The sequence below is a fragment of the Notamacropus eugenii genome, chromosome 1 (assembly GCF_028372415.1).
Source record: "Notamacropus eugenii isolate mMacEug1 chromosome 1, mMacEug1.pri_v2, whole genome shotgun sequence".
Taxonomy (NCBI): Eukaryota; Metazoa; Chordata; class Mammalia; order Diprotodontia; family Macropodidae; genus Notamacropus; species Notamacropus eugenii.
This window is the reverse complement of record NC_092872.1, coordinates 206,186,531-206,199,004: the sequence shown is the minus strand read 5'-3', so window position 1 is coordinate 206,199,004 and position 12,474 is coordinate 206,186,531. Positions and strand designations below refer to the sequence as shown.

Genomic DNA, 12,474 nt, shown 5'->3' with positions numbered 1-12,474 from the left:
TGAAGGGAAAGTCAGGTTTCAGGTCTCAATTAAAGTCAAGAGGCAAGAAGTTTAATTATTGAAAAGTTCAAACTGGTGAATATGCTTACAGTGAAATGATCGTATCAGAGTTTCATAGGGTTGACATGGGGGGCCTTGAAGAAAGCTAACTGGCGATGGAGTTGGCTCAGGAACAGAAGAGCTAAGCTGGTTTGAAGTAAGAGCAAGAGAAAAAAAAATAAGGCAGTTGAATATTTTAATATTTATTTAATTGCAGAGAAACAAGAGTAATTATTAATAGGAAAAAAGATTTCTCCAGTTTATCAAATATTTAATATTTGATGATCCAAAGAGGGGAGGGTCTTGGGATAATTATTCATTACTGAAAAGGGATTACAAGCTTTTTAATGAAAAATAAAAGATTACAACAGGTCCCTAGATCCCTATAAGACTTAGAAGAATATAAGTAAATATATGAGTCAACAGGTCAGCTGAGGTTGGGTTACCTACAAGTGAATGTGGCCAGACTCTAATGAACTTTACCCCATCTGGAGGGTCATTTCTCTATCACCGATCTATTATTCTTACATGCCTTATTTGATTTATCCAGTCTTTTTAGCCAATTGGCATCTTTCTGATTGTGACATCAAATATGGGAAACCAAGCAAATTGAGCAAGACCCTGTCCCTCCCTATAAAACCCATGACCTTCAGTTGCCTTAGGAAGCTGTTTTGCTAAGGTGATTCTGAAGGTATGCCATCCCAGCTAGGGAAAGTAATATAGAGCCAGGTGGAGCTGGGGATACTGAATAGAGGGCAGCTTCTCCAAAGGTCCATTGCTCTTCTGTAGAAAGACCTTCTGTCCATCACCATGGTTCTGGTGATCACTGCGCTTGTGTTCTTTTCTTACTGCCTCTTGAGTGTTTTGCTGTAGACCCTGCATCTCTCCACATGTTAGTAAATACCATTTTGTTGTGCATGACTGATCTAATTCTTTTATGAAGCCCTTTCTAAATTTTGTAACTGCTATTAAAGTCCTTCATAGCAACTGGAACTGGCAATCTGTAATTCACAAAAGCTCAGAAAAAACAAAATTCTATTTTTTACTTCATTTTGTTGTTACTGCTAATCTACTCCCCTGAGAAAACACATACAGATATATATACATACACACATGTGTACACACATACATGTATGTATATATGTATACACATGCTTGTGTATATATGTACACATGCATGTGTATATATGTGTATACATATATGTACACATATATAGATATTGTGTATACACACATGTGTATATGTACTGTGCATGCACATATGTGTATATGCATATATGTGCATATATGTATGTGTATGTACACACATACACACATATCAGAGAGCAAGGAACCAAGTCAATTTTAGCATCAGCTCAGGCACTAAGGAGGGATCTATACCTGTTGGTAGCCTGCTCACTGCTCCCTCCCCATCTTTCTTTAGTGGTTTCTATCCTCCTACCCCCAATCTCATGAGTCCTTGGCACATAAATGACCTTCTTCTTCATGTTTCTCTCCTTCTCTTTCTCTGTTTAATCTCTTTTTCTTTGACCAAATTCATTTTTCTCTTCGGATTGGTTTGGTACTTCAGCAAGGGAAAGAAAAATGAGGTTGAAGCCTCTGGATTGGTATGGTAGTCAACCATCCCAATTTTTGTGGAATTGATGGCTCTCTCATGTGGGTTGCCAGGATTGGGGTGATTACCTTGAATGTTGGCATGATGGACGTGGAGGAATAAAGGAGCAGCATATGTCTTCTGCCTTATCCTTGAGTGGATCTAAGGGAAGATTAGTCCTATTTGATAACAGAGTTATAACTGGTGTTGGGGGAGGTAGAAAGCAGGGGCTTTGCCCCAAGGCACTGATCTCTAGAGAGGTGGGGTACATTTTTTCACTGGAAGAGCTCTCCACCTCTGGGCAGGAACTGCTATCAGATGACACATAGTTATCTGAGTGCTTCATCCCCTAATCTAAGACTTCTTACACACACACACACACACACACACACACACACACACACACACACACACACTTCTCCTCCAAACCCTACAATGTTTAGGCTTGGATTTCCCTAATCTAAGACTGTCTATCTGTACTCATTGTCCTCACTGCTGGTGCTACCTACCATCTGTGGAAACCACTTCCACCCCCCACACCCCCAGACATTTTTTTGGCTACAGGAGAAAATATTCCTTGATATGGCTTCCCTTTTTCTCACTTGTTGAGAGTTTCACTTGGGAAAGTACAATTAGTCTACTTTCTACATATTCTATTAATACCATGATTATGAAGATAATTTTGTCTTACAGCAAAAGAAGGGACAAAAACACAAGTCAGGTATAGAAACACAGGACTTATGCAGCCTCTGGAGTCCTGGATCCCTTAAATAACTGGCTACTCTGTAGCACTTAGAAGCTAATGCACTCTAAGCACTTGGAAAGTTGAAAGAGCCAAGAAGATTCCCAGGAGACTGAAGCTGTCTTTCTCAATCCTTCAGTTAAAAGAAAAACATTTCAAAAGCTATCCTGGAAGACTCAGATTGTACCTCTGACGAAAGACCACAAAGCAGGGCAGTGGGAGGTACTATCCCGGCAGGTGTCAAATACCACAATTCCTATTTAGGGGTCCCCATTAGGTTAAATGCAATATTTGTTGGTCATGGACCAACAACGTCTGAAACTTGTTTCCTCTCTGTATTGTCAATTGATAAAAAATATAGTTTTAATCTGGGAAAAATATTTATGTTATGAATATGATTCATAGTTATGGTTCAGGCGATTTCTTTTTCTAGCTAAGAGATCCAGAGGTAACTTGACTTTATCCTTAATTGTATTTCCCTAGCTATAAGATTCAATATCACTTTTTAATAAATGGCATATAAAAATAATTGTCATTTCTAATAAATACCAGCAGCTTTTGACTTTTGTCAGACTTAGGGGCCAGGTTTATTACTATTTTTAGGGTATAGTGTGAAAGTTCTCAGAGACAATTTCTCTTTCATGCTTTCAGGAGTTTGTTTTCAACCCAGTTGGACAGTGGGTGATGGTTCAATTTTAGATGAAAATTATGCAAGTTACTAGTGATGCCCCTGACAACCAGATGGTGGTGGAGAATGCCCTGCCCTCCCTCACCTCCCCACCTTGATGTACCTGGATCTGGAAACCCCCAAAAGAGAAGACATGGGAGAAGAGTCCAGGTGGTAGATGGAGCCATGTAAGTCATACTTATAGACCACACTTCCTCCTGTCTACTGGTCCTCAGTCAGCCAATCATCAGAAAGCAGTGCCAGTCCTTGAAGATTAGTGGAGTTCCTTGTGTTTTCTCAGCAGCTGGCTAAAACTACATATCCCCCCTTTGACTCAAGTCTGTGCCTTATAGTCTGCTATGTGTATAAAGTAATAATTTTTTTAAAAACCCATAAAGGGTCTTACATTTTTAAAAAAATACTCTGAAATGTGAGATTTTAAATGGAGAGGCGCAGCTCTAACAGAGCACCAATGTATTCACTGTTACTAGGATCCTGTTTCAAGGCTCTTTCATAATACACTATTGCTTGGCTCTTCTCCCCACGAAGCTTGTGAACCAAAGCAAGGGCCTCCAAACTCTTTGCATCTGAAGAATTCTGATTCAGCCGTTTGAGAGCTAAATTCTGCAAAACCTTTACAAGTGGAGTGCAAAGCTTGGGAGTTATCTTTATCCCTTCTAGATAATGGTGCATGGCAAGATCTCCATTTTTCCTGTGAAATTGCAGGAAGCAGCCATATTTGAAGTGGGCTTGCTGTTTTTCCTCTTTTCTCACGTGTTCTAGGCCTAGAACTTTGTGAAAAATACCCTCTGCCTTTCCAAACTGACCCGCTTCAGAGTACATGTTGGCCAGGTCGAAGTAAGCGAACACAAACAGAGGTTTCTCTCTGACAGCTGTTTCAAAATGAAATATGGCAGATTGGATTAGTGTGTCTACTTCCTGTTTATCCTTTCCCCTAGGCTTCTTCCGTGTGGCCTTCTTGATTGAAATAATTTGTGTCTTGTAACAAAGTCCCATTTGGTGATGCAGGAAGGCAGAGGTTGGTACCAGTTTTAAAGCCTTTTTTAAGAGCTCAATAGCCCTCTCTACGTTGTTTCCTCGGCGGTAAAATTTTGCTGCATAGCGAAACACATAGGGTTCAGACGCTACTTGGTCAAGGGCTTCCTGAATATATTTTTCTCCTTCAGAACTTTTCCCTAAGTCCTGGAGCTTTAGGGCCAGGAGAACCTTAACAAATGTACATTTTGGATCCAGCTTAAGTGCCTTCCTCAGAGGGCTCAGAGAAAGACTTTTAATATCAGTGCCATCTCTATCAAAGTCATCCATTCGGTAAGTGACAATGGCAAATCCAGTGTTAAATTCTGGGTGCTCAGGTTCTGACTCCAGGGCTTTTTCAAAACTGGCTTTGGCCTTATCATAATACTTCCCTCCAAACTTGAGAAATGACCACCCTTTCTCACACTCAATTTCTGGAAGCTCTACCTTATAGCGGAAAGGACTTGACAGCTTCCTACAACTTGCTTCCACCTTGTCTAGGTAAGTCTGGGCTTCAGTGAGTCTGTCCATGTGATAATAGATCCAGGCGTAGTTTCCCCAGGTCACAAGACTCCTCCTTTCTACATGGTCAGCGTAGTTCTCCTGAACCATTTCTTCGGCACTTTTTAAACTTTCTAAAGCTTCTTCATTTTGGCCTTTTAGATGTTTCACATAGGCCATTAAGTTAAAAAGAGAGATTTTGGATTTAATAGTCAGATATTCCAGCTGGTCATCAATTCTCTCTTCTGTATAAGGTATATCAATGTCCTCCTTCTGTAGATTCCAAGTAAAGTGACAATCCAACTGCAGCAGGAAGTGTTTTAAGGAATTCTTAGATATTTCACTGTAAGAGATGAAATACAGTTTAGTCTCAGAGGCACAAACTGAAACAGCTTGTGATTCATAATCCCAAATGCCATTATTTTTAATATTTAATAATAATTATAACATAACATCTATAACATTTACTATGCTCCCAGTTAGGTGGTGAAGTGGATAGAGTGCTGGGCTTGGAATCAGGAAGATTCCTTTTCCTGAGTTCTAATCTGACCTGATTCACTTACTAGCCGTGTGACCTTGGGCAAGTTGCTTTATCCTTTTTGCCACAGTTTCTCATCTGTAAAAAAGACCTGGAGAAATAAATGGAAGGCCCCTCTAGTATTTCTGCCAAGAAATCTCCAAATGGGGTGACAGAGTAGAACACACCTGAAAAATGACTTAACAACCAAATGTACCCAGAACTGTGTTAAGTACTTTGTAATTGTTATCTCATTTGATCCTCACAACCACCTTGGGAAGTAGGAGAATTTTCAGAAAAGGAAACTCTACCAGGGCAGGTTGGTACTTTCGCTGAACCATGTGATCCCAGCGTTAACTAGCACTGAGAAATTAAGTGACTTAGACAGGGTCACACAACCAGTATGTATCAGAATTTGAATTCAAATCTTGGCTTCAAGGTCACCTCTCTATTCACTATGCAAGACTTCTGTTCTTAATCTTCCTTTTTTATAGGTTAAAATAGGGATAGGAATTGGATCTGAGAAAATTAAGGATATCTGACATGAACTCTCTCTTCCCCTTATCTTCATCTAAAAACCCCTTCACAACATCCTACCTCATCCTCCCCTCCTATCCTTCAGTCTCTTGGTAAAGACATGGCCCATTCCACTTGCCAAGGCCTCACCCCTCTATATGTGCCTGATTGTTTCAGCCATTTACATTTTCTCCAGCAGATTGTAAACTCATCATCTTCATCATCAGTATCTTCCTATTCATTGGAACATTTGTTATTTCCTTTAAACAAACCCAAATATTTCCCTTCCCTTAAAAAAAATAAGTTAAGAACACTTGATTAGATCTTAACATTCCATCAAATTATTATCCTATATCTCTCCTTTCCCAGCTAAACTCTTAGAAAAAGCTGTCTATGCTTGCTTTCCTCTGTTTCCTCTCCTCTCACTCCTTCGTCTTCTGACCTCACGACTCCAGTGAAATACTCTCCAAAGATAACAATGACCTCTTCATTGAAAAGCCTAATGGTCATATTACCCCTTCATTTTTTCTCTCTATGCTTTTTCTCAGTCACCTCATGAGATACCATCAGATGTGGTTTCATTATCATCTCTGTGCAGATGGCTCCTGGATCTAAATATCTAGCCCATCTCTCCCCTTAGCTTCATTATCAACTGCCTCTTGGACATTTCAAAGTAGATGTCTCAGAGGCATCCAAAACTCAATATGTCCAAAAGAGACCTAAGTATCTTCACACTAGCCCCAACTTTTTCCTAATTCCTGTATTTCTGTCAAAGGCACAGCCATTCTCCCATTCTCCAAGGTTTGTAATCTGGTGTTATCCCTATATCCTCCCTCACCCCACCTATCCAATCAGTTGACAATCTCTCTGTTTATATCTCCACAGTATCACTTGAATCTCAACCATTCTCTGTCCTAATACAACTGCTTCCTCAGTTCAGGCCCTTACTACCTCCTGACTAGATTACTGCAATATCTTCCTAATTGGTTTCCAAGCTGAACTGGTCTCTCAAATGGACAGACCGAGACAGGCACAGGCAAGAGTCAATTGAGAATTTGGGAACATCTTTAGTAGCCGGTGGCTGTCCTCCGAAGAGGCAGCCCCGAACAAAGGTGTGTGTGCCTTTTAAGCATCATAGCACCTCCCGGTATAGCCTTGTGGTTCCAATAGCACACATTTTTCACAGAACAGTTTTGACAGGGGTTCCTAGGTACTGCTAGGCAAGGGGGCACAACAGAAAGGGGGGCCCAAGCAGCTGCTAGGCAAAGGGGTACAACAGAGATGGGGGCCCAGGCAGCTGCTAGGTAAAGGGATACAACAGAGATGGGGGCCCAGGCAGCTGCTAGGCAAAGGGATACAACAGAGATGGGGGCCCAGGCAGCTGCTAGGCAAAGGGGTACAACAGAAAGTGTAGCCACTAACAGAAAGTGGCTACTAGGCCCAACCCTGCCTAGAAACTCAACAGACATTATCTCAACCCAGGGGCTTTGGGAGGGGGGGGAATAATGTCCACTTCAGTCTCTACACTCCAGTCCATCCTTTGCATAGGTGCCAAAGTGATTTTTTAAAATCACAATCTGACCATATCATTCTCCTATTCAATAAACCCCAGTGGATCCCAGTTGCCTCTAGGATCAAATACAATCTCTGTTTCCTTTTTTTAAGCCCTTCACAACCTGTGCCCAACCTATATTTCCATCTTTGTTAGGCATCACTCCCTTTCATTCACTTTGTGATCCAACCAGACTAGCCTTTTCTCTGTTCTCTGTTCTAACATGTTAACTCCTTTCTCCCATCATCTCCCATCTCCAATCTCCCATACTTTTGCATTGTTAGCCCCCATGTATATGCTATTTTAAAAATCTTTTAATTGGTCTCCCTGCTTAATGTCTTTCCCCACTCCAATCTATGCTCCAAGCCACTGCTGAGGTAATTTTTCTAAAGTGTAGAAAAATGACAATTGCACTCCTCCCTACTCCCTTCTCAATAAATTCCAGCACCTCCTCACTACCTCCAAGAGCAAACAGAAACTCCTCTGTTTCATAACCTGACCTACTTTGATCCCTTTCTTATACTCTGTGATTCAGTTACACTGGCCTAATTACTATTTCTTGAACACAAAACTCCATTTCCCATCTTCATCCCTTTGCATTGGCTGTCCCCTATGGCTGGAATGAGATACATCCTCATCATCTCTGTCTCTGGATTTTCTTGGCTGCCTTCAAGATTCAGTCTAAATCTCACTGATGGCAGAAGGCCTTTCCTGATCCTCCTTAGTTACTGCCACCATTGTACTCTGTATATATCTTGTATGTACCTAATTATTTTCATGTTATCTCCTCCTTGAGGACAAGGACTCTTTTTAACTTTCTTTATATCAGTAATGCTTAGGTGAGTTCCTGATACATAAAACAGCTCTTAATACATACTTGTTGACTGTTATCTGAACTTCATGTACAATTTGATGAACAACTCATTGAGCTGGTACATCTAACTTAGACATATCTTGTAGATGGACAATAAACTGTGTCCACAATTAGATAAGAGGAGGAAGAAAATTGTTTAATTCCTTCAAAGAATCCCAAGTTTCTTCCCCAAACAAAGCTTATTTCTTTAACACTGATCTTCTATTAGTGATACTATGTGACTTTAAATCATGGAATGTCACACTTTCTGAAGAAGTAGTAGTTCTAATCACTTAAAGAACAATGCAGAGATGCATGGTAAACATAACTAGACAATATCTATTAGTATGGATGATGTGTGAGAGAAGCAGCAAGAAAGATGTCATCCAGGAAACGCATGGGCAGGGAAGGATGTCTTTTGGTCATATATTGAGAATGAAAGACAGCAGATGGCCATCTCTCAGTCTCTACTGGAATCCAGGTACTGTTAAGAGCACAGTAGATGGGCCCTCCATTGGGGATTGATGGAAGGATTTGTAAGGGTTACACATGATGAGAAGGCAAGGGGTGGGCTATGATCTGCACTACTGTAAGGAAACTATGTGATCACAGACGTATGGAAATATTGAAATATAGGAAAAGTATGTCAAGATTTTGTAACCCTAAAAAGAGAGCTTTTAAGCTGACATTTTAGCTAAAGTTCCTAAACAATAATGACATTTTCTGAAATGGTCTAATACCTTGAAGGTACCTGTGAAAGGCGAGCCTTGGTTAATTTGGAATGTGCTTATATCAGTTGAATACACAAAAAGATGGAGGCTCATGGAACAACGTGACTTTACCTCATTCAAGGATTTTGGGGTAAGAGTGTGTCAAGGACAGATACCTATCTTCTCCACATTATTTTTAGGTAGACAATAAGCCTCTACTTGATGCAATGTGTCTGTTATCTGTATTCCCTGTCCTTAAGCATGGAGTCTGATCAGTCACAAAGTGGTGTGTAGGTAGGACAAAAGTAATAAGGTCTTAGAATTGCAAGTGACCATGGGGGAAGCATGATCGAGTGGAGATTTCAAATACTACATTTGGCATCAGAGGACTTGGGTTTGAATTCCGGTTCAGATATTTGTTGTCTCTGTGACCTTGGGGAATTCATCTTACTTCTCTGAACCTCAGTTTCCTTCTCTGTAAAACAAGAGTGTTGGATTAGAGAGCCTCTAAAGTCCCATCCAGTTCCATTCTTATGATCCTGTGGGTCACCTAGTCTAGCCTCTAGTTTGATGTGTGCAAAATGGTGTTTTAGGAAGATTAAGCTGATAGTGGTTTATAGGATGGATTGTAGCATGGGAACTAAGGGAACAAGTTAGGAGACTTGTAACAGTCTGGATATAAGACGATGAGACCCTAGCTGTGGAAAGGCAAAGCAAGGAACTGATTCAAGAGAAACAGACTGGAATCATAGCATGGTAATAGTGGGAGATTAATTATAATTAATTAATATTTATTATTAATTTATTATTGATATTAATTACAATGAATAATAATTACAGGTTATTAGCAGACTCTGGCCTGGACTTCAGGTCTCCTGCCTCCACACTCAAGTGTTCTTCCTGTTTCACCGTACTGCTACTACCTTAACAAGAGGCAGCTAGGTGGTGCAGTGGATAGAGCACCAGGGCAGGAGTCAGGAGGACCTGAGTTCAAATCTCACCTCAGACACTTTACACTCACTAGCTGTATGACCTTGGGCAAGGCAATTAACCCCAACTGCCTCATCCTGGGTCATCTTCAGTCATTGTGATGAATATCTGGTTACTGGATTCAGATGGTTCTGGAGGAGAAGTGAGGTTGGTGACCTTGCACAGTCCTCCCTCACTCAAAACAAAGTCAAGTGCAAGTCATGTCATCATTTCTCTGATGGCGTGGTCTTCTTTGGCAACGAAGGATGAACACACATACTACCTTAACAGAAGAAGAATCAGTAAGACTTGGTAACTGACTACAGTGGGGGGGGAGGTGGGGAAGAAATGACTGATTCTCCACTTCACAAGCCAGGTTTCTAAACTAGAAGATAGAAATAGGGAAGTGTAGAGAGGAAGCTACATTTTGGAAAAGGAGGATAATTCCTATTCTAGTTCATTTTAAAGCACATTTATTATACTGGTGGGACATATAGGTAGAGGTTTACTAGAGGTAGCTAGGTGGCACCATAGTACATAGAATGCTGGGCTTGGAGTCAGGGAGACTAATCTTCCCAAGTTCAAATCTAGTTTCAGACACTTACTAGGTGACCCTGGGCAAGTCCCTTAACCCTATTTGTCTCCATTCCTCATCTGTAAAATGAGCTGGAGAAGGAAATGACAAATCACTCCAATATTTTTGCCAGATGGGGTCACAAAGATTTGGATACTACTGCAAAAGGACTGAAAGGCAGCGTATTCCTAGAGGCACTTGAAAGCAATGGACAAAGTTCAGAGAAGAGTTTCAGATTGGTGATGGAGATTTGGTAATCATCAGAATTCGAATGGGTCAGATATCCAAAGAGAAACTGTCCAGAAAGAAGATCGGATAGACAAGGGTGGAGTTTGGGAAATGCTTACATTTAGAGATCTGGGGAAGAAAGTGGTTCCACTGAAGGGAGAGTAGAAAGAGTAGCCTAGGAAGTAGGAGGAGAACCAATGTGATGTCTAAGAAACCAAAGGAGTAAAAGGTTTTATAAAGGAAGTACTAGTCAAAGGTGTCAAATGCTCCAGGGGGTTGAGGGAAGTGGAAGACTGGGTAAAGGACAATATAATTTGTAATGGCATTCTTTCCTCCAAAGGCTACCAATGAAATTCTGAAGGGCAGCCCTACAGATGTGGTTCGGACACCTTGAACTAAGGTTTATTACAGAGTCATTTTTTAAATTTTTGCATATTTTAGCACCACTTTATAAAATAATCTCTTTTGTTTTTATATCATTTTCATCTCTAATTGTATCCCTTCTTCACCCCCTGCCCAGAGAGTTATCCTGGGAATAAAGAATAAAAAAGGAGGAAAAAAAAATTCAGCAAAACTATCACACCATATATGCCTGAAGGTATATGCAGTGTTTCATCCCCATAGTCTCCCACCTCTGCAAGGAAAAAGAAATTTAGTACTGCTTTTAAACACTCAATGATTCTGAGGTCACATGTGACCTAATGAACACATCTCCCACTTGGAGGTGCCCTTGCTATTTCACCTTCTCCTTATCTAGGCTTCATCTTGGACCACCTATGTTGTCTGTTTCTACCTTGTCTCTTACCTCTGATCAGCCTCTGCCGTGACCTAGTGCTTAGAAAAACAAATTTCTCCCCCGACTTTCCAAAGCCAGTACCATTTTTGAAAAAAAAAAAAAACAACACAAAACATTGCTTCCTAAATATTTCTTCATCCCATTATCATAGTTCTCTGGGGGCTATTTATTAGGAAACAGTGCAAAAGGAGCCTCCCAGCTCTGACCTGTGTTCACATGCTGCTTGTGACAACTACTATCTGTGTGATTTCAGGTATGCCAAGTAATCTTTCTGAGCCTGACAGCAGAGAGTTAGCAGCTGGCATACCGGGCTGTGCTTCCAGTGGCACGTCCCCTCGTTTCCAGTCATTTCTTGCCATTGCATGTTTTAAGATCCAGTTCCACCAGATTCCTCTGCTCCTGGAGGATTTTCCTGACTAATCCAATCCCACCTCAATCACTCCCTTACTTTGCACACTATTGGTACAGTTCATTCTGCTTTCCTGCCACCGAATTTTTTTGTATACAAAATAAAGGGTGGCCTCTGAATTCCTATTCAGCTCTAGCTCTAGATCTTTGCAGAATTTGGTTAATAGGAGGGTCCAGCTATGTAGGTTTATGGGAGAAAAACAGCACCTGTCTTACCCTGACACACTGGGGTGTGCCCTCTGCAGAAAGATGAAACCTCCCCAAATCTCTATGCACAGAGACTATTTACATTTCATCACTGAACCAAAATGGGGCAGGTCCAGGGTAGGCTGTACAACTGTAGCAAAACACCGTGAGCCCAGCCAGACACAGCACAGTTAGCAGGGCTTAAACTTAGCATTTAGCAGCTCCTATTGCTAGAGTCCACATGGTCCTGGATAAACCTTACACCTCTTCTTTTGGATTAGGAGATGGGAATGCAAACTCCACTCATGTGATATCCCTTCTGACTTCATTCTGAACCCTAAGGAGCCAGTGTTGAGGGAACAGCCTGGATGAGGACAAAGGAAGGGAAGGAAGATTTCCTAAACCTCATGCACGCTGCTGGGGGGTGCACAAAAGCAGTGGAAGACTCTTTGCTCTCTGGGTGTTTCCAAAAGAATTAGAGATACATGATTGGCATGGGAGAGATGACAAGACAATGTAATGTGCAGGAAAAGCATGAACTGTGCCAATGGCATGCAAAGTAAGGGAGTGACTGAGGCGGGACTGGG

General features: G+C 41.1%; 1 protein-coding gene across 1 annotated transcript in view; it reads right to left on the bottom strand.

Moving 5' to 3' along the window:
• Positions 1-226: 226 nt before the first annotated feature.
• LOC140514520 (interferon-induced protein with tetratricopeptide repeats 5-like) overlaps positions 227-12,474 on the bottom strand; it is a 13,341-nt gene continuing 1,093 nt past the window's right edge. The window contains exon 2 of the mRNA XM_072624973.1: positions 227-4,921. Coding sequence (XP_072481074.1) covers positions 3,481-4,921 — 1,441 coding nt within the window. The 3' untranslated portion in view covers positions 227-3,480. The remainder of the gene's footprint in view (positions 4,922-12,474) is intronic.